Source organism: Xyrauchen texanus, chromosome 3 (assembly GCF_025860055.1).
Source record: "Xyrauchen texanus isolate HMW12.3.18 chromosome 3, RBS_HiC_50CHRs, whole genome shotgun sequence".
Classification (NCBI taxonomy): domain Eukaryota; kingdom Metazoa; phylum Chordata; class Actinopteri; order Cypriniformes; family Catostomidae; genus Xyrauchen; species Xyrauchen texanus.
In genome coordinates this window covers 18,044,614-18,066,239 of record NC_068278.1, presented here as the reverse complement: position 1 = coordinate 18,066,239, position 21,626 = coordinate 18,044,614, and the positions used below count along the sequence as shown (strand labels likewise).

Genomic DNA, 21,626 nt, shown 5'->3' with positions numbered 1-21,626 from the left:
AGCAGCCTTCCATGTGTCAATGTTTACATTTCCCACAGCGGAAGGCTTGAACAAGGCCACTTCATCCAAAAAGGATAAAGGTTATGTCAACAAATCCCCAGAAATTGCTTGGCCCAACTTTGCTTAATATAAGATATGCGTAGCATTGCCCTACAGACTAATCATTTGGTTTTCTTTATCATCCTATGTTGTGTTTATCAACCATTAAAAGGATTGTTAACCCAAAAGTTCTCTCATTATTTACTCTCCCTCATGCCAGATGTGAATGACTTTCTTTCTACTGCTGAACACAAATGAAATATTTTAGAAGAATATCTCAGTTCTGTCGGTCCATAAAATGAAAGTCAACAGGGTTCAAAACTTTGAAGCTCAAAAAATGGCATAAAAGTAAACCACACAAATCCAGTCATTTATCCATGTCTTCAGAAGCGATACGATGGGTGTGGGAGAGAAACAGATCAATATTTAAGTCCTTCTTGGATGGAATGAGGGTGTGTAATTGAACAAAATGTTTGGGGTGAACTATTCATTTAATGAAATGAAACAGTGAGGAAAGACTAAACATAAACTACAATTCTATGTTGCTAACAGAGTAACAGAATAACACATAATTATTTTGTTGTAGACACTGTTATTTCCTGTACAAATGGTGCGTTGCCTTTACCAGGAGTAGTGATAAAATCACACACACACACACACGCACACGCACACGCACACACACATTTTACTTAGCTATCATACTGTATATACTGTATAATTATAAATATTCTAATTCAGATAACTCAAATACATTACATAATATGGTGGCAACAGACAAATTTAGACAAAACAAAAAAAGTGTATTTAAAAGGGAAAATATAGTTTTTTTTATTTCCATTTTAAATATAACCCTATTATTTACCTATTTCCCTCTGCTCTATTTGTAAATGCATCAGAGAGGTGCTTTTAAAGCGTCTTTGGTTGTGTCACGTTTTACTAGTTTTCAGCATCTCTACTCATAAGCGCTATGTTTTTAGGACATTGTGTCAAATTAAACATAGTTTTAAAGGTGCACTCAGTTAAGTTTTCCTCATTAAAAGTATGCATTATAATGAAGTCTCCAGTCATATCAGTAACCTTATAAAAGCTGTTTTATTCTACATGGAGAGGGTCCACACAGCCGTATATTACTCGCTTAATCTCAGTAACCATCCGGTTATTTGACACTTTCACTCATTGATTAAAGTAATCATGGCTGACTGAATTCTACATTTCTACAATGACATCTAAAACTGAAAACTATTGATTTTATATGATGCTGCACCCAAGTTGCTCAGTGTCAGTGTAAGTGCATGATGACACAAAGACAAAAGTTACTGAGTGCACCTTATTTTTGCTCAGTCAAAATCAAGGCAAGTCATTCCACTCATGGGGAGCTATTTTTTTATGGACACAAGCGGCATAAAAGCAGAGTGTCTATCTACTTTAATAGGGAAAGGTGGTCCAAAACAGTTGGTTAAGTTTACGATCAAAGTACATATTTCAAATAAGCAGTAACATCTGACAATAATGGTCTTAAGTCTTTAGCTCAGATCATGCTAAAGCATTTTTTATTTAATTGTAATATTTTTCAGGCTGGTCCAGATAATGCAGACAGGAGCTGTCTGTATCTAAAAGGTGATTGGATATTTTTACCAAAAGGCGTGACTTCCTTTTCTACATCCACCATATTGGTGTTCCAATTTCTCCCATTTATTTTAATACAACTGCTTTTTCTCGGGCTAAATAGTCTCTAGCTTGGTCCAGCTGTCAGTGAGCACAAGAACACATCATCTGTGGAAGGCCATGCTGCCTGCTCGTTGGTTTGATGAGGTGCGCTCCCTGTACTGCTGGAGCACTGACTGCCCCTTAGTGCATCAAGGTGGTATATCAAGCTTGAATTAATGATAGTAGGAAAAGTCGTTATCCTGTAATTTACGTACAGAACCGATTTTTTTCAGATAATTAAGTCACACTAAATTAATGTTTGACATTCAAGTTACTGGTTAGTTTTGATTTGATAGCTGTGAGATTTAAGCTTTTCAGTGACCTCAGTGGTTTCCCACACCAGGTGGCCTTTTCATTCTGGTAAATTCCTTACAGCTATTTAACATCAGAGGTGAGATGGAATAGTTAAAAAGCAGTTTCATGTAGTTAGGATATTTACAAATACTTTCTAGCCAATAAAACCATTCTGTGAATTCAAACAAATATTTGTCTTTTTCATCCATTTCAGCTCCCAAGCTGTTTCTCTCAGCGTTAAACCCCCCTTTCTGTGATACTGTGATTGTCATTTATGCAAAACACCTCTCTCTATTCCCAATGCAGTCTCATAATAGAGCTTGACTCTGAATGGACTCCTTATTCCCAAGAACGAAAGAAACAAGAAAGTTGAAAAAGAGGCATCAGATTTGTGAAAAATGTGGTTTAGGCAATGATGTAAACTGAATTGAGCTTCAAACATTGAGGAAGTAGGCTCATGGCTGCTAAGTGGAGAAGAGGGAATAATGTGAGCTTTTAGTTCACCAGACTAAGTGAGCTATTCATAGGAATGCAGTCCACCACTTGTATTTGTTCACAGAACAATAACCATTCAAGCATTCAGAGCAGATAAACTGAGATGTTTTCTCATAGATAATGACTACATAGCACAGTCTGAGCAGGGTCATTACTTATGCTATATCACAGCCTCATAAAACAGCATTGAGTTTGACAATGAATACACAGTTCTGTATAGAGTGGAGCTAGCACTTGGTTTGGGCACTGTGTTAAGTCATTTTTACTAATAAAAATACAATTTGGTCACATACAGTTGCCCCAACAAGTAAAGTTGGGACATTTAAGACACTTTTAAAAGTTTCTGACATAGGAATATCTTACAATAGATAACAAATGCACATTCGTGCATCTGCAAACAAATTATGCTGGGCCTTTTCTCAGAGCTAACTTCGTTTTCCTAGCCACTTCTGCAATAACATTAAACCAACGAGTCCCAAGATATTTTTTATGGATGCATGAATTCAGTTTTGCTCAAGTTCACTCAGGTGTCCTAGCAGAGCAACAGGTGTAATTAATCACAATTATGAACGATGTACAAGTTTGACAAACTATGAGCTATTCTGACTTGTCCAGATGCTTTTTGACTAAATATTGAACTGGATATAACTTGAGTTGGAATTTAAAAGACAATAAACATTTATTTTTAAATGCTGTTTCTTGGAAAGTATTTTCAACAATTCAAGAAACCTCTTCAGTTTCAAAAAGCAATATGAATGGTAAATAAAAGAAGTTGTAAGAAGTTGTCTGCTGTCCATCTTGGTAGTTTCTTCAGTTCGTTGGCCAGTGCATATGTAAACTGTGTTGTGAGGAAAGGCTGAGGCATGCTGTGAATGAATGGACAAGGGGGCTGCATTCCTGGGCCGGGGATTATTCGACTCAGTTGAGTGGGTGTGTGCAACAGGCTGTGCAAGTGTGTAGGTTTTGTGTGTGTGTGTGTGTGTGTGTGAATATAAGACAGTGCAGTGCATCAACCAACCTCACAGCTAATTAGTTCCACCCCTGACAAAAGGTGGGCCAGCCACTGAAGAGAACCCCTGGGGCAGGCATAACAGGGCTGCATAGACTGCTCTGGAGGCTTGAGTGGAGAAGGGTAATAGGGGATCTCCTCATGTTCACCCTTTCTGGAACTTAACTGATGTTTGTCAAGGTATTCACTTCTCCAGAGCATGTAAGAGCTGGAGACAGAGTAGGAGAATTGTTTCAGGGAGTGTGGGACGAGGAATTGGAGATAATGTCTGGACCACCAGACTCAGATGATGACAGAACCATCAAAGACTGTGAGTAAGACATATTAAAAGTATTTAATAAAGTGTATCTCTTTTGGTCTTTCAACTTGTTCTGAATTTCGTAAAGAAAACATTAAGAGCAATGCAGCATCCCATACAGCAATACAAAGCCAAAATGCAGTAACTAAACTGAAAAAAATAAAAGAAAATAAGGGTAACCTAAAAATGTGCTTCATGTGGTAACACTAAAGTAACTGGTAAATGTATAGCGAAACATCCCTGAATCAACCTGAATACATTAAGTTACACCAACAAAACGAATTTAAGGATTATATCAAGTAGAAATATCTCTTTAATGTAACATTTCAAGGTCAACACTGAGAAAGAACATTGTTTCAAATTTCAGATTTATTTAATTATCCAGCCAAACGTGGAATTTAAATGGTCTCATTCAGTTTTCTCTGGATCAAAGTTGTTGAGCCAAACCTGTCTGTCTCACAGAACATAGTCGAAGAGACTTGATTCCAGTCATAACCCAATTTTGATTAAATGTATTATTATGCTTTGCCTTTTGCATGGCAGCATGGACGATGTATGTCCTGTATGTATGTATGTTTGTATATGGACTTTGTAAGGGGAACTTATTTTAAAACAATATATACTTATATCAAGCATAGTCTAAAATCCACATATGCCTTTCCATGTTATTTATTATTATTATTATTATTATTATTATTATTTGGAAATAAATAACGTGTCTAGACTAATTGTTGAGACCAAAGCTCACTCACAGACACAACTTTTATTTCTGTTGCACTATGGCTCAAGTAAGGCAGATCATTTGCAAACAGTGCCAAATAAAATTTCACATACCGTAAGTCTGTGTTCAACCACGCAGCCATAAACTGGGTGGTGCTCACAGCAGTAAACTCTTTCAAACAAACAAAAAGTTGGAAATGTTAATGCTGTTAAAACAAGTCTGTGTTCCCACATGTATGGTCATTTTACAAAAATATATCTTTGGCTCACCTTCTCAATATTATTGCTGACCCCTTTGAGAGGGGGTGCGTTTTATATGTCATGCCTGAGCTGATTAAAGCAAGATTGCACAAACAGTGCCGTTACTTTTGGTGTGAAACACTGAAATCAGACCACAGCTTGCTGATGTTTGACACTGGTCCTCCTCACAGCGGAAGGAACAGAGCCTGTGAGCACCTGTTTGTTTTGCCAGGAAAACGATTCCATGTGCTGATGCTGGAATGTTATCATAGTGTTTTTACTGTGGATGTTGCTGTAAATGGAAATCAAAATGAGGTGGACCCTAACAATAGTAACATCAGCTATGTGAAACCCCTGTGGGAGAGTGTGATGATTTAATGAGGACATTTACAATAAACAAACAACAAAAGCAATATGTACAGTATATACAGTACTGTGTGTGTGTGTGTGTGTGTGTGTGTGTGTGTGTGTGTGTGTGTGTGTGTGTGTGTGTGTGTGTGTGTCTGAATATATGTAGTTTATATTGTTAATTTATTGTATGTATACAAATATTATTTTCAATATATATATAAACATATACAGTGCTGTGAAAAAGTATTTGCCCCATCCTGATTTCTTCTTTTTTTGTGTATATCTCGTACTTCAAAAATTCTAACAAAATCTAACATAAAACAAAAGCAATCTGAATAAACACAAAATACAGTTTTTAAATGATAATGTTATTTATTGAAGCAAAAAATTGCTCCCCCTTAATTGCTCCCCAAATCTATGAAACTGTATTCATAATAGGGTTCAGCTGGACTAGACACATCCAGGCATGATTACCGCCAGCCCTGTTCAATAAAATCAACACCTAAATATAACTTTTTCAGCAGCATGAAGTTGGATAAAAAGTCTCACCCAGTAGCACACTATGCCAAGGTTGAAAGAAATTCCAGAATTTCCAGAAAGGAAAAAGGTGATTGAAATACATCAGTCTGGGAAGGTTTATAAAGCTTTCAAAGGCTCTGGGACTCCAAAGAACCACAGAGAGAGCCATTATCTCCAAATGGAGAAAACTTAGTATTGAACACAGTAGTGAACCTTCCCAAAAGTGGACAACCTTCCAAAATTCCTCCAAGAGGACAGCGATGACTCAGCCAGGAAGTCACAAAAAGCAGGGGTGTACAACGTACTCAGAAATTATACTAAGTGAAAGTATGGCTACTCAGTGAAAATTGTGCTAAATTAAAAGTCCAAGTATCTAGCCAAAAACATACTTGAGTAAATAGTATTCACAACAATATTCACATATTGTACTTAATAATTAAAAAAGTGAAAAGTACCCTTTTCTCCCCCAGTGGGATTTACAACCTGGGTATATTACAACTACAAAGCAGGCAAAGACCACTTAAAATATGATCACATCATAAAGCCTTTTGACTTTTTACACTACGGTGCTTTTGCAGCACTTATACGATGAACTGTATTAACTTTTGCTGCATTAATACTGGATGTTGCTTGTGTTATAATGCATTTTACTCTAAAGTAAATCTATAACATAGTATGTTATGTTTACGTTTTTTTTAGAAACTGTGTACTGGTCGGCGCTGCACTGTCTATTGTCCTGTTCATTGTCAGAAATTTGTTGTACTGTCCCGTACTTTTTGCACATGTTTGCATGTGCACTTTATATAGGTATACATAGGTATTTTATATAGGTATTTTATTTCGTTGTGTAGTCTCATGTGGTCCTGTGTTGGTCCTTTGTTGTTTTTATGTAGCTTCATGGTCCTGGAGGAACGTTGTCTCGTTTTGCTGTGTACTGTACTAACTGTATATGGTTGAAACAACAATAAAAACCACTTGACTTGACTATAAACAGGGTTTATAAGTTATAACTTATTATAAGATGTATTATGAGACGTTGTGAGTGCAGTATATGCATTTATAATGCCTTTACAATGCATTATAAATGTGGGCTTCATAGAAAGTGTTACTGATATTTTTAACTGTTGTGTTTATTGAAATTGTGCCAATTCATCAAACCAAACCCAGTTCAGAGAGTGTCACCATCAAACTCTCCAAATTAAAGTCACCCTTTAACAATCTATCGCTCTCAGTCAACCTATCAGTTAGTCTTAATCACTGCTGCAGGCAAATCAAAGTGTAATATATTAATAGTGTTAAGAGATAAGGGTTAATGTGGTTCTTGTTTTTCGTTTAAGCATTAGAAACCCCACAGCCTCAATAAGATTACTCTTATCTATAGTATTTCAGAAACGGCAGGAATGTATGGCAACATGAGGTCAGAGATGGAACTACATTTGTGTGCATCCGCACCTTTACTATCGTTTCTCCTCCATGCCCAGAAAGGTGGTAATATTAAAGAAGAATGCAAACCGCCAAAAACAAAATAATAATGTGAAAGTAAAGTGTAGATTGATAGATAAAGAGTAGATTGTGCTATTAAGTGCAGACCATTTCCCATTTACCATTTCGATTGATAGTAAAAAGGACTTAAATATGATCTGTTTCTCACCCACACTGATCGTATCACTTCTGAAGATTTAGATTTACACACTAGAGTCTTGTGGATTACTTATATGCTGCCTTTATGTGCTTTTTGGAACTTCAAAATGTTAACCATTTACTTGCAGTGTATGGACCTACAGACCTGAAATATTCTTCTAAAAATATATGTATTTGTGTTCAGCAGAAGAAAGAAAGTCATACACATCTGGGATGGCATGAGGGAGATTAAATTAAGATAAAAAAATGTCTAGCAGTATAGAGACAAAAACAGCGTTCTTTCAATTACTTCTTTGCAAATATCTTTCTTGCCAGAAATCAGAAGAGATGTGATGTCAACAGCACAATGTGGGCAATTTCTAAGGTATTACATGTCTTTCCCATAGTGGATCATTTTTGGGGGAAAAAAGACACTGACCTCCTGGATGTTCATGGTGCAAATTTTAAAAATTCTTACTTTCTTCTGCTGCTAGTGAATGTTGTGGGGATGCTGCACAAGTTCTGGGAGCAGAAATATGTGAAAAGCACAATGATGGAGACAGATAATCTGGTAGTCTATGAGTCCATTCCCTCACCCAGCCCTCCATACATATGCTACATCACTTTACCAGGTGGAAGTTGCTTTGGAAATGTTAAGGTAAGTTAAGTGAATTTCAAAATGAACTTTTCAATTGTATTTTTACTTTGCATTTCCTGTAACTATATATATATATATATATATATATATATATATATATATATATATATATATATATATATATATATCCGATATATTCATATGATAATTATGTGATTCATTTTAAAGGTAAACTTGTATCACTTCATTCTGAAACAATCCATGCTTTATTCAACTATTAAAACAGTAAATAGACTAAGGTCCAGTGTCTATTTTTAATGAGTATCTCATCAGAGCTATTTAGCCTTGCATAAAAGTAGAGGCTCTTGTGTGAAATTGAGGAGGGTCACCAGGTGGTTCTTATTTGCTAAATTACTCCTGCCAACCACACATCAGTGTGTGGCTGGCTTTTCCTTTCAGTTACAATGGAATGTTCTATTATATGGAATGAAACATGAAAAAAAAGAAAGAAAGAAAATAATTACTTAATTTGTTCATTTGTCATTGTGACGCATATGCCACGAAAGGCAACAGAGCTTGTCATTCTGTAAAGTTTTATTTGTTTTTTGGTCTTGTTAAAAAAATAAATAAACTGACAATCATGGGTATTAATTATAATCTTAATAACCAGAGAAGAACATGACCACAATACTGACAGAGCATATCCTTTAAAACTTAAAAAAAGTTTTAAATGGGTAGCAGGTGTTCTTTCATGTATTATACTGTAACACTTAAAATTAATGTTGTCACAAAATATCTCCAGGGTGGCCCGTGGGATTGTGGGGCTCCAGGCGAAATTTTAAATGCCCTAAATGCACTACAAAATAAGCACTGTACTGTACATTGCTCGGTAGATGACAAATAACATGTTCCAATAGATTTTTTTCCCAACATGAAGGTGTTAGGTTAAAATATACATGCATGCATAAAGGAATATGTGTATTTTAGGCACTTTGACAAGTCACCATTTTATCACCTTATTTTGATCACCTTTCAAAACATTTTCTTGGAGTACAAATAAACTAGCATCTCAATTACTATGAGGTCATGGAAACTGCAAGTATTATAATTACTGGGTAACATTTTACAATAAGGTTTGCATTAGGTATCATTAACCATGTATCATAACAATGTCCAACATTTATTAATCTTGGCTTATGTCAATTTATAAAAATACAATTGTTTATTGTTTGATCATGTTAGTTCATATTGTATTAACTAATGATAACTTATAAAAATTGTTATGTTAAAAATGGACTAGTATATATGTATTAATTAACATTAACCAAGATTATTAAGTATTGTTCATTGTTAGTTCATGTTAACTAATGTAGTTAACTAATGTTGACAAATACAACCAGAAGTGTTGCCCATTAAAGTTACATTAAATAAGAAAATGCTGTTTAAAATAGTTTTATATTTCATTGTAAAGTACACTGCTGACAATGCTTGAAATTCTGCTTTATTTACAGCAACAAAATCAATGAATACAAAAAGTTGGCCAGAATGTGTGCAAAAGTTAATAAAAGTTAAAACATCAGGGAAAATAAGGTATCTAAAGCAATGTATAATTTATAATTATTTATAAATAAAATTACATATTTTAAATAAAATCTATTAACACAACACCTCGAAATATATATTTGTAAACAAATGTAAAGAAAAAGCACATACTGTACATATTTGCGGATAGGATGGTTTGGTTATTTTCCAGATCATTGCTCATATTCACCCTCTATGTGATTTTTTTTAGCATCTTTATATATATTATATATATAGCTATGTATTAAATTATGCATATTAGTGTGTACTGCTTAGCGTGCCAATTTTAGATACACTGCTTTTATTTTATTTGTTGTCACTTTTAGTTATTTGTCTTTTTGTGATTAATCAGAGCTCATTTTAGACATAACATGATGTTTTTAGTTTTCACAGTCATTATGATTTGTATGTTAAATGATCAGGTTCACACGCGTTGCACATTATCAGTGTTTCAGCGCTCTGGAAACTGTTGAACTGCGGAGAGCTTCAAATTAGAAGATATTAATGATTTCAATTCTATGGCTTATTCATATGCTTTGTGCGTATTCAAGGGGCCCCGTCAGATTCGTCGGGTCCCCAGGTGGCCGCCTGTATTGCCTGTAGGACATGCCGGCCCTGTGTATCTCTGATATTTAGGGGAATAATTTTCTCATTTTAGGATGTAGTTACCATCATTTATTTTTTGGATATGATGTTATTTGAGGGAAATTCAGGGCTGATTGTTTTCCATTGGAAGACTGAAGCACACCAGGAAATTACCACTGATGTGACACCACTGGTTGAATAGACTTTAGTCTTAGATCAGCGATTTGGGCACAGGAGGCATAAACTCACTTATAATGATTAGTTAATCAACAGTGTTGCTCAGCACCATAGAGAGGAATTTTTCAGTTTTCTTTTAAATCAAAGACATGCCATTACCTCTATATATTCATCTTCATTTTAGCATTGCTTGTAAATGTAATACTTGCATTGCATAGAAAGGGTTTTCTGCAATATTTCAAATCCAGAAATGAATTTCAGCACTTCAGCAACTAATTTAAACCTCAACTCACTCTCTAAAAATGATTGGCGTGCACTTACATAATATTCTACAGTGTGCATTCTGTAGTTTTGTGTTTAAGACAGATTTAATTTGGAGGACTTTAACTTAAAACCAGACAGAGTGTTTAGGTTATCAAGTAAAAATCCTAACGATTGTCTAATCAGCACAGATTCATATTTCTTCATTATTTCATCAACATTTTATTAACACTCTCTCTGTCTCTCACACAGTATTGCTACAGTAAAGCAGAGGCCAGACGTGATGCAGCTCGAATCGCTTTGATGAACTCCACGTTTAATGAGTTGCCCTGCCGACATATCACTCCTGAGTTCATAGCATGCAGCATTAAAGAGGCCGTCAGCACCACCAGTGTGAGTCTCATTACTACTTAGCTGCTTATCAACAAATCATTTAATGATTTGAAAGTGCACATTATACTTGTTGTCATTAAAAAGTTTAAAGAAATACAACTACTTTCATTGAATAATTGAAAAACACCCATCCCTGTTTGAAAACTCCCACAGTTTAGGAAACGCCCATTATCATTGCGGAGAGACCTATACTTCTTATTGGACACTTTTGCTAATGGAATAAACTAATCATGACTGAATTCAAATATTGAATTTCTGCAATGGCTTCAATTAAGTAAAACGTCTCGGTTACGTACGTAACTTCGGTTACCTGAGATGAAGGGAACGAGACATTGCATTCTTCTAACGCATATGGGAGTGTCCTTCCACACAAACTAGTTGAAACCTCTCTACAGTAAGGTCAATATTCTAATATTGGCTATGGTGTTTGAGCCCTGCCCTTTTAGGTACGAAGCTGTCAGCTATAAAAGCAGGCACGCAAACACCATTCACCAGAATGTTCTGACTGAGGGACAAAGAGTGCATCACTTGCACCAAAAAGACCTTACGTCAGGGAACCAAGGTTACGTAAGAAACTGAAATGTTCCCTTACAACTCTTGACATTGCGTTCGGCTAACGCATATGGGGAACAGAATCCCATCACGCCGCACTACACGACATAACATTCCAGAGAGGAAACATGATGCAGCAGTCCCGCGGGATGGCGACCGACATGAGTATGCTACAAGTGAGTGACGCTCATGTTGGGCCAGGAGGGGAGCACTTAGAATGGATATATGAACAATAGTCATATAGTATGAAATAACTCCTTCAAGAACCCAGTTGGGAAGGAAGTTCATTTATAATGAAAGTGTTTGTGACTTTATGGTAAATTACAAGAGCCTGAATGCAGGTGGTTGTGCAAAATGATGGGGAGCATGTACTTAAAGTGAGAGGCATAAATATATGTTTGGCAAACTAAATAGCAAACACTCTTAACAGAGAGGACTTTTGAAGAGGAGACGTTACTTCTAGGTTGTAAAACCTTGCGAATATGTTTTGAGAAGCCCACCCTGCAGCAAAACATATGTGTTGTAAAGACACACATTTGTCCATGCCCATGAGGAGGCCATGCCTCTAGTTGAATGTGCTTTAACACCAGTTGGGCAAATCTTACACTGCGACTCATAAGCCAGGGCAATCGCATCAATGATCCAGTAAGAAAATCTTTGCTTGGAGACGGACATTCCTTTCATGCATCCTCCATAGCACACAAAGAGCTGATCAGACAGTCTGAACTGGCAGGTGCAGTCAACATATGCATGTAGTACCGCACAGTACATAACAAATGCAAGGATTGTTCCTCATCTGAATTAAATGGAGGAGGGAAAAAAGCTTGAATGTGAACCACCTGTGCTCTGAAGGGCATGGTTAGAACCTTAGGTACATAGCATTTTCTGGGTTTGACAATGGCTAGGGCCAAACTCCAGACATAAATTGACAATTGATAGTGCATGTTCATCACCGACCCTTTTTACTGAGACCAGAGCTAGCAGTAGTGTGGTCTCAATAGAAAGCATGCGCAAATCAACAGAGTCCAAAGGCTCGAAGGTGGGCCCTGCATGCGCTTTTAGGACCAAAGTTTGGTCCCAAGTCAGTACTGTAGCTGGCCGAGTTGGATTTAATTGTCTTGCTCCTCTAAGGAACTTTATCATTATATCATGTTTGCCTGCAGTGGCACCAGCTTAATGTGTGTGATATGCAGACATAGTTGCCACATAAACTTTGAGCTTTGACTGATTGAGTCCTGTGTCTAATCGCTCTTGAAGAAATATGAGAATTTTATGTATGGAGGATTTATTGTGTCTTGTGAAAGACACCAAACAGTGAACACATTCCATTTTAGCATGTAGAGGAGTCTTGTGGATGGGGTTTGGCCTGTAAAATGGTGTTCATGACTGAATGTGTCAGTTCTAGTGCGTTGAGTGGGCTCTGTTCATCGGCCACACATGTAGGTTGAACAACTTGGGCTAGGGATGCCAGATTGTACCTTGATCCCTCCTCAGCTGTATTTTGACAGAGTGAAGGAGGCACACCGGGAGAAATGCATATTTGCATTTTGTTTGCCATTTGTGGGCCATTACGTCTGCTCTCATGGGGCTTGGGACTTAGAGTACCTGAGGAGACAGTGGGTGTTATCCACTGAGGATGCGCCCATGGTGCCAAGCATGTTGTGGCACATGGCGCTTGAGCCAGCACTGATGTGGTCTCATATGTAGAAGACCTAATGGAATGACGGCAGATGCTGCCACCATAAACCCCAATACTTTCTGAAACAGCCTTAGTGGAAGTTTTCTCCCCAGTTTGAACTGAGCCAAACACTGTAGAATGGTCTGAATGCGCTTGCTTGTGAGGTGTGCGTGCCCGCTCACGGTGTCGAGGCAGACTCCCAAAAAGGAGATTTGTTGGCTGGGGGAAAGCGTGCTCTTCGCCTAGTTCACATGAGTCCCAAGCTGTTTAGATGCTGAAGCAGTAAGTTTCTGTGCTGGCATCACAGAGCCTCGTATTGGGCCAGTAACAGCCAATCATCGAAGTAGTTTAAAATGTACATGCCTCTCAGTTTCAGAGGAGCGAGAACCACATCGATGCACTTTGTGAACGTGCAAAGAGCAAGAGACAGCCTGAAGGGCAGGACTTTGAATTGATATGCTGTTCCCGCAAATGTGAATCTCAAAAACATCCTGTGATATTGTAAAATTTGGACATGATGAATCTCCTCTATAGGATATTGTGCATTTCGGCTCATAACAATGGTGCATCTTCGTACGAAAACGTGGAAGACAGAACGTCGTCAAAACGGGGTGGGCGACATGCAAATTGGATCATATTCCCATGTTCGATAATTTTTGCACCCAATCTGAAATACATGTAAGGGCTTGCCACCCGTCTGTGTAATGGGACAGAGGGCAATTTGGTTTGTTCATTGTATGATATAATGCACCGCTCACCAGTGGGAAGCGCTTGTGCACAATGTGTGGGCTTTGAAAGGGAAAGAGCTCTTTACTGAGAATGTGTGAGCGTCTCGTGCATGTGCAGCGAGCGCTGTGTTCTTTTTGTATTTTTTATTGCATTTTATTTGAATGTGAGAAACAGAAACAACATTTTGAACAATATTGTGAACAGCAGTATTCTTTTCCCGACGAACAACAGTGGGAAGATGGGGAACAGTGTTGTGTGTCTCCAATCGAGTCTTCTTCGGAGCAGACCCAGAGAGAACAGTGAGCTTTGCATTTTTCTTCAAAGGGCTGTGCCCGTCAGGAGTGCTTTTGCTGCAAGGGGTGGTGGGGTTGGTGGTGTTTCCCACTGGCCTCACTGGTGGCTTGGCGGCGGCAGTTGGCGGCGCTGAGGCAGTGAGCATGGGGCTTTTGCCCAGGTGCTGGCTCGAAAAAGAGCGGGAGAGAACCGCCTGTGATATTGTTACGAATGAGGCATCGAGGAGAGAGGATCTAAATGCAGGCTTCTTTATTTATTAAACAAACACAAAGGAAAAACCCTCGATGGGGAAACAAACAAAAACTAAGAACTCAGGCAGGGAAACACAGATCAGGCTTGACAACATTCAGCGAACGACAAGGAGTGAACAAAAAGCAGGGCTTAAATAACCAGGGAGTGATGACTGAATTAGACACAGGTGAGAACAATGAACAAAATGGCAGTGGTGATGGCAGGTGGATTCTGGGAAGTGTAGTACATTTAACAATGACAAGTGAAACCCAGGGCAGACAACAAGGGAATGGTGACATAGCCCCCTCAAAGGAGCGGCTTCCAGACGCTCCTCAGAGAAAAAAATAAATGAAAAAAAAAAAAAAGAATCGTCCAAGGAGTGAGGGGGAGCAAACAGACAGACCAGAGGAACATAAGGGGCAAACAGACAGACCAAGGGAGTACAAGGGGAAAACAGGCAGTCCAAGGGGCACAAAGGCAGTCCAAGGAGGCACAGGGAGCAGACAGGCAGTCCAAGGAGGCACAAAGGGCAAGAACAGGTTCAGGTGGTCTGGGAGCTGGCCACCGGGCAAGGATATGTTCAGGAGGCCTGGGAGCTGGCCACAGGGCAAGGACAGGTTTGGGGGACCTGGGAGGAGGCCACTGGACAGGGACTGGGTCAGGGGGCCTGGGAAGAGGCCACAGGACAGGGACCGGGTCAGGAGGCCTGGGAGGAGGCCACAGGACGGGAACAGGGTCAGGAGGCCTGGGAGCTGGCCACAGGGCAAGGACAGGTTCAGGAGGCCTGGAAGGCGGCCACAGGGCAAGGACAGGTTCAGGAGGCCGAACCGTGGGAGGTGGAGCCGTTGCAGGCGGAGGCGTGGAAGTAGGCGCCATAGGAGGCTCTAGAGGCGGAGACCTGGAAGGCTCTGGAAGCGGAGCCGATGGAGGTGGCACCGTAGGAGGCTCTAGAGGCGGAGCCGATGGAGGTGGCGCCGTCGGAGGCTCTAGAGGCGGAGGTCTGGAAGGCTCTGGAGCCGGAGCCGATGGAGGTGGCACCGTAGGACGCTCCAGAAGTGAAGCCCTGGAAGGCTCGAGAGGCGGAGCCCTGGAAGGCTCGAGAGGCGGAGCCAAGGGAGGCTCAGGGGCGGAGCCAAGGGAGGCTCTGAGGGCGGAGCTCTGGAAAGCTCGGGAGGCGGAGCTCTGGAAAGCAGCGCTCTGGAAAGCTCGGGAGGCGGAGCTCTGGAAAGCTCGGGAGGCGGAGCTCTGGAAAGCTCGGGGAGTACTGGCTCTTGGACGGTCATGGCCACTGGCGCTGGCTCTTGGACGGTCGAGGCTACAGGCGCTGGCTCAGGGACATCGGAGGCTACAGGCGCTGGCTCAGGGACATCGGAGGCTACAGGCGCTGGCTCAGGGACATCGGAGGCTACAGGCGCTGGCTCAGGGACATCGGAGGCTACAGGCGCTGGCTCAGGGACATCGGAGGCTACAGGCGCTGGCTCAGGGACATCGGAGGCTACAGGCGCTGGCTCAGGGACATCGGAGGCTACAGGCGCTGGCTCAGGGACATCGGAGGCTACAGGCGCTGGCTCAGGGACATCGGAGGCTACAGGCGCTGGCTCAGGGACATCGGAGGCTACAGGCGCTGGCTCAGGGACATCGGAGGCTACAGGCGCTGGCTCACGGACATCGGAGGCTACAGGCGCTGGCTCACGGACATCGGAGGCTACAGGCGCTGGCTCACTGACATCGGAGGCTACAGGCATTGGCTGGTTGGCCGTGGTTAGCGGAGGCTGGAGAGCAGAGGCCTTTCTTCTCCTCCTCCTCCGGGCGGATGAAGTTAGCAGCGCTGGTTCATTGACCACGGCAGGCGTGGGGGTTGGCTCACTCACCGTGGCTGGCGAGGAAAGCCCAGAGGCGGGAGCTGGGATCTGGAGAGGTGGTTCCCCGGCAGCGAACTCCTCCAAGATGAGTCCCACGTACTCCCGCCAGGTGCAGTCTCCGGGAGTTCCCACCACCGGTGTTTGGGAACACCGAACCGGTACACCACCTTCAGAGTGTGGTCATCCCAGCCGGTGCAACTGGCCAGGTTGGTGAAAAAATAGGAGAACTCCCGGACAGTCAAGTCCGCCTGTGTCAGCTCCATGAGGAACCCTGCTAGATCCATAGTTGGTCGTTCGTTCTGTTACGAATGAGGCAGCGAGGAGAGAGGATCTAAATGCAGGCTTCTTTATTTTTATTCTTTATTATTAAACAAACACAACGGAAAAACCCTCGATGGGGAAACAAACAAAAACTAAAAACTCAGGCAGGGAAACACAGATCAGGCTTGACAACATTCAACGAACGACAAGGAGTGAACAAAAAGCAGGGCTTAAATAACCAGGGAGTGATGACTGAATTAGACACAGGTGAGAACAATGAACAAAATGGCAGTGGTGATGGCAGGTGGATTCTGGGAAGTGTAGTACATTTAACAATGACAAGTGAAACCCAGGGCAGACAACAAGGGAATGGTGACAGATATATTACCCCGTTTCAGCATAAATTGTCTCATATCCTGCAAGTGCTGCTGAGTTGCTACATAACACTGTATCCACAGAGCCACAGAAGAGGGCAGCTAGAGACACTGGAGCATCCAACAGAGCAACTTTTTCCATGTCGTGCATTTCTGGAATGCAGGAATTGTGAAATACCTTTATGCAGCTCGGAAATTTCCAGAAAAAGCTGTCAAGCCTTTAGAAAATTAGCCAATTAGCTTCTGATAGGAGGTGTACTGAATTTGAGGTGTACCTGTGGATGTATTTTAAGGTCTACCTTCAAACTCAGTGCCTCTGTACTTGACATCATGGGGAAATCAAAAGAAATCAGCCAAGACCTCAGAAACGAAATTGTGGACCTTGACACTCTAGTTCATTGTTGGGAGCAATTTCCAAACACCTGAAGGTACCATGTTCATCTGTACAAACAATAGTAAGCAAGTATAAACACCATGGGACCACACAGCCATCATACCCGCTCAGGAAGGAGATGCATTCTGTCTCCTACAGATGAATGTAGTTTGGTGCGAAAAGTGCAAATCAATCCCAGAACAACAGCAAAGGACCTTGTGAAGATGCTGGAGGAAACAGGTAGACAAGAATCTAAATCCACAGTAAAACGAGTCCTATAGCGACATAACCTGAAAGGCTGCTCAGCAAGGATAAATCCACTGCCCCAAAACCGCCATAAAAAAGCCAGACTACAGTTTGGAAGTGGACATGGGTTCAAATATCTTATATAAATATATAGAAATGTCTTCTGGTCTGATGAAACAAAAATTTTACTGTTTGGCCATAATGACCCTCGTTATTTTTGGAGGGAAAAGGGTGAGCCTTGCAAGCCGAAGAACACATCCCAACTGTGAAGCATGGGGGTGGCAGCATCATGTTGTGGGAGTGCTTTGCTGCAGGAGGGACTGGTGCACTTCAGAAAATAGATGGCATCATATTGATGCAACATCTCAAGACATCAGCCTGCAAGTTAAAGCGTGGTTGCAAATGGGTCTTCCAAATGGACAATGACCCCAAGCGTACCTCCAAAGTTGTGTTAAAATGGCTTAAGGACAACAAAGTCAAGGCCATTGGAGTGGCCATCACAAAGCCCTGACCTCAATCTGATAGAAAATTTGTTGGTAGAACTGAAAAAGCAGGTGCAAGCAAACCTGACTCTGTTACACCACTTATGTCTGGAGGAATGGGCCAAAATTCCAGCAACTTATTGTGAGAAGCTTGTGGAAGGCTTCCCAAAATGTTTGACCCAAGTTATATAATTTAAAGTTAATGCTACCAAACACTAACAAAGTGTATGTAAACTTCTTATCCACTAGGAATGTGATGAAATAAATAATAATTATTAATTCTTTTAATCTGACATTTCAGATTCTTAAAATAAAGTAGTGTTCCTCACGGACCTAAGACAGGGAATGTTTTCTATGATTAAATGTAAGGAATTGTGAAAAACTTTCCATGTTATTAATGATGTATTCTTATTTTAAATGCATTAGTTTTATATAATACATAACAATATAACTTCTTTATGGGATATGGGATGAACTTCCACCAGAAGTCATTCTGTAGTATTCGCTAATGTTGGCAGCGGCCATTTAGACCCCATTTTCAGCTAGTATTAGGATGTGATTCGGATGATGCAATGACAAGTATTCAGCACTACAGGTGTAAATGGGGTGCAAAACCTTTTGTAGTCGAATCACAAAAAAACACATACGGAGGTAGTCAAAAATGCATTTGAAATGCTGTAAACACAGTCCGGGATGCAGTGAAGGGACACTCCTTATCTGTCAATCAATCGCTGGGCTAAATTTTTCAAATGGTTTGAGATACAGGAGCAACATGTAATGTGCGATCAGTCAATAAAGAGAGACATGTTGAGATGTGAGTCGAAAAGTGAGAATTGTTTGGCCAATGGCCTCCCACTATACAGTAGTTATGCACCCATGCCCATGCACTGGCTCCATCCTACTTGCTTTACATAAATCACTCATACATAAAGAGCCAAGAGGCCATTCCAATGATAAATTGGCTTTGTACCAACAAATAAACTGCATAAAAACTCTCACCACAAACACTGAAAGTAGTTGCCAAGAATGCTAACATTCTGTGGGAGTGTGTATATGTGGGTGTGCATGTGTGGTCTACTTCACTCTCATGTAATTTATCCTCTGCAGTCTTGGCCTTTTTCTCCTCCAACAATAAAGACAAGTCGCTCTGACTGAATGACAAAGCAAAGGGGTGTCTAATGAATCCCAGACCTCCCTCTGTATTTGTGTCTGCCCAGCCTGAGTGATGACACATTTGTAAGTCGTTGTGTCCCACTGTTCACAGGGCAACATTGCAGATGCCTCTGACCCCAGTACCAGTATAGGAGCCTACTGCCTCATGCTGGAGATGAACACTGGGAGAACCATGTTGGAATTTCAGGTCAGGAAAAATACAGCAATGCCTTTATGTTTAGACCAGTATTCATTTCCATGCTGGTGAAACAGAACAAGCTCTGTTCACACATTATCTGCACAAATCTTCAGTATGACATCAGTCTGAAGTGAAAAAAATAAATGCTAAAGCAATATGACATCTGTTTAGACAGTACAGTGTGTTGGATATGATCAGAACAGCAAAGTAAAAAAATAACCATGGTGTGATGATGTCTCAATGAATTCATAGACATCAACACAAACTGTAGGCCTTTTAGTTAAGCTGAATATCGAATGACTTGAATGTGACCATACAAACTCTTCTCACTGTCTCTTTTTCTCAAGGAAATAATGACAGTTTTTCAGCTTTTGCACTGGAATGGCACCCTGAAGGCTTTTCGGGAGATGAGATGTAGCCGTCAGGTAAAAATAACTAGATTCTTGGTGCTTTACTGAAACCAAAAGCCAGCACCACAATCTTAAACCCAATGAGCTTTTGTGGGATCAGCTAGACTGTAAGGTGCATGAGAAGAGCCTGACAAGACAGTCAGATATATATATGCGCAATTTGGGATCAGCTAGACTGTAAGGTGCGTGAGAAGTGCCAGACAAGACCGCCACATCTATGCCAAGTGCTACAGGAAGTGTGGGGTGAAATGTCACATGAGTATCTGGACAAATATATATATATATATATATATATATATATATATATATATATATATATATATATATATATAAAACAATAATAATAAATTGCTTCATGTGACGCCCCAACTGACCCATAATTTTTTAATTTTGTAATCAACAGCACTATTTACTTATTCATATTTCTTACTTATTGGTTTATTTATTTCTTTGCAGGAAGTGATCGATTACTATTCACAACAGCATCTGGACGAGTACACACGCAGCCACATGGCTTTGGACTGGTTACAGAAGGAGCATCAATCCCCTGGACTGCTCTCCCAAGAGCTACAGCTGGCCATGAAGGAGCTGGGGGAAGCCCGGCGGGCCGGCAGGGAACTCCGCTTCTACAAGGAGAAGAAAGAAATCCTGAGCTTAGCTCTCAATCACGCTAATTCTGAGGATTTGGAGGAATACCACAGTGAGGAGGCATCATGGAAAGAAGACACTGGGTTTGAGTATTACACTCAGGAGGGCCACTGTCTAGAGGGGAGTGTGGTGGATTATTCAGAGCAATGTCACTTTCACTCTCGGGACATTGTGAGTGATGGAGAGTCTGTAGAATGAGCTGTGTAAGACAGGAAGTCTTATTTGCTCTGGACAAAATATACATAATGTAGTAAAGTTTGTTTTTCATAGGATATCACTTTTTCTTTGTGTTTCAGAATGTGAGATTAGGATATGTTGCTGATTTGTTGTCTTGGTCACATTTCCATAATGAATTGCTTAAGCAACCCTGCTTAAAAAAAAAGTTGGTTGGTTGGTCTTAGCTGGTTGCCCAGCCTGGGCAGCACTTCCCAAAAGCATAGTAAGCCTAGATTGTAGAAACCATTGGCGCCAATGGTCTCTACGATCAACTTAATCTTGTGATGCTTTTGGGAAACTCAGCCCTGGTCAGTTGGCCGGTTTAGTAAAATAATGAGGTTACATTAGCCACATATAGCTGGTGTTAATAGTTTTATCAGAATAGGTGTGATTAACACTGCGCTCTAGTTATTTTATTGTTCTGCTAGTTTGCCACAAGAGGGGGGTGTTTATGTAATTTTTAATTAAACTTTCAGTTCTAGTTGAACAGGACAAAGCGCTAACAGCACTGACGTAATTCATTCTCTTTGACCTTAACTGTGAATAGCTCTTTTATTATTATTATTATTATTATTATTATTATTATTATTATTATTATTATTATTATTATTATTTCAAACATATGCAGGCATCAAATCAGCTCCTTTTGAAAATATTCTAATTAAAACCATGGCCCTGTGGAAGTCATTGTGAATAAATGTTATGTCTATTTTGTAATGTATTGAGTAAAGTGGTATACATGGATTCTGACTAATGTCTATAAAAATATAAATAAAACTTTTTTAATCATCATCATATCTGAATATGAGAGATTGCAATACTGTTATTTAATAGGCTATAATCAGCAAATGGATTATTTTGTCCCCCATTTTTTCCCTTCTATTGCATGTGTAGGCTAGAGAACAGCTATTTATCTCAACAAGGGTCGTTAGTGTGAATTTCCACCTTTTTTCTCTCTCTTTGTAAGCAATTGTACAAAACTAGGCCATAATAATTTTTGTTTTTTGCAACTTTTTTTTCATCACAGTGGTT

The 21,626-nt window shown here is 40.2% G+C and overlaps 1 protein-coding gene across 1 annotated transcript; it reads left to right on the top strand.

The window, feature by feature from the left end:
- The first annotated feature begins 3,590 nt into the window (after window positions 1-3,590).
- On the top strand, window positions 3,591-21,215 carry lix1 (limb and CNS expressed 1). The gene is made up of 6 exons (XM_052111301.1): window positions 3,591-3,854; window positions 7,787-7,950; window positions 10,747-10,887; window positions 19,234-19,329; window positions 19,668-19,745; window positions 20,187-21,215. The coding sequence occupies exons 1-6, from the start codon at window positions 3,713-3,715 to the stop codon at window positions 20,574-20,576; spliced, it is 1,011 nt and encodes a 336-aa protein (XP_051967261.1). The 5' UTR covers window positions 3,591-3,712; the 3' UTR covers window positions 20,577-21,215.
- Window positions 21,216-21,626: the final 411 nt, after the last annotated feature.

What these genes read in the sequence shown, in the direction of transcription:
- lix1 (XM_052111301.1), top strand. Translation starts at nt 3,713, where the DNA reads ATGTTTGTCAAGGTATTCACTTCTCCAGAGCATGTAAGAGCTGGAGAC. An exon ending in TGACAGAACCATCAAAGACT is followed by an intron (nt 3,855 to 7,786) that starts GTGAGTAAGACA and finishes TTCTGCTGCTAG; the next exon opens with TGAATGTTGTGGGGATGCTG. An exon ending in GTTGCTTTGGAAATGTTAAG is followed by an intron (nt 7,951 to 10,746) that starts GTAAGTTAAGTG and finishes TCTCTCACACAG; the next exon opens with TATTGCTACAGTAAAGCAGA.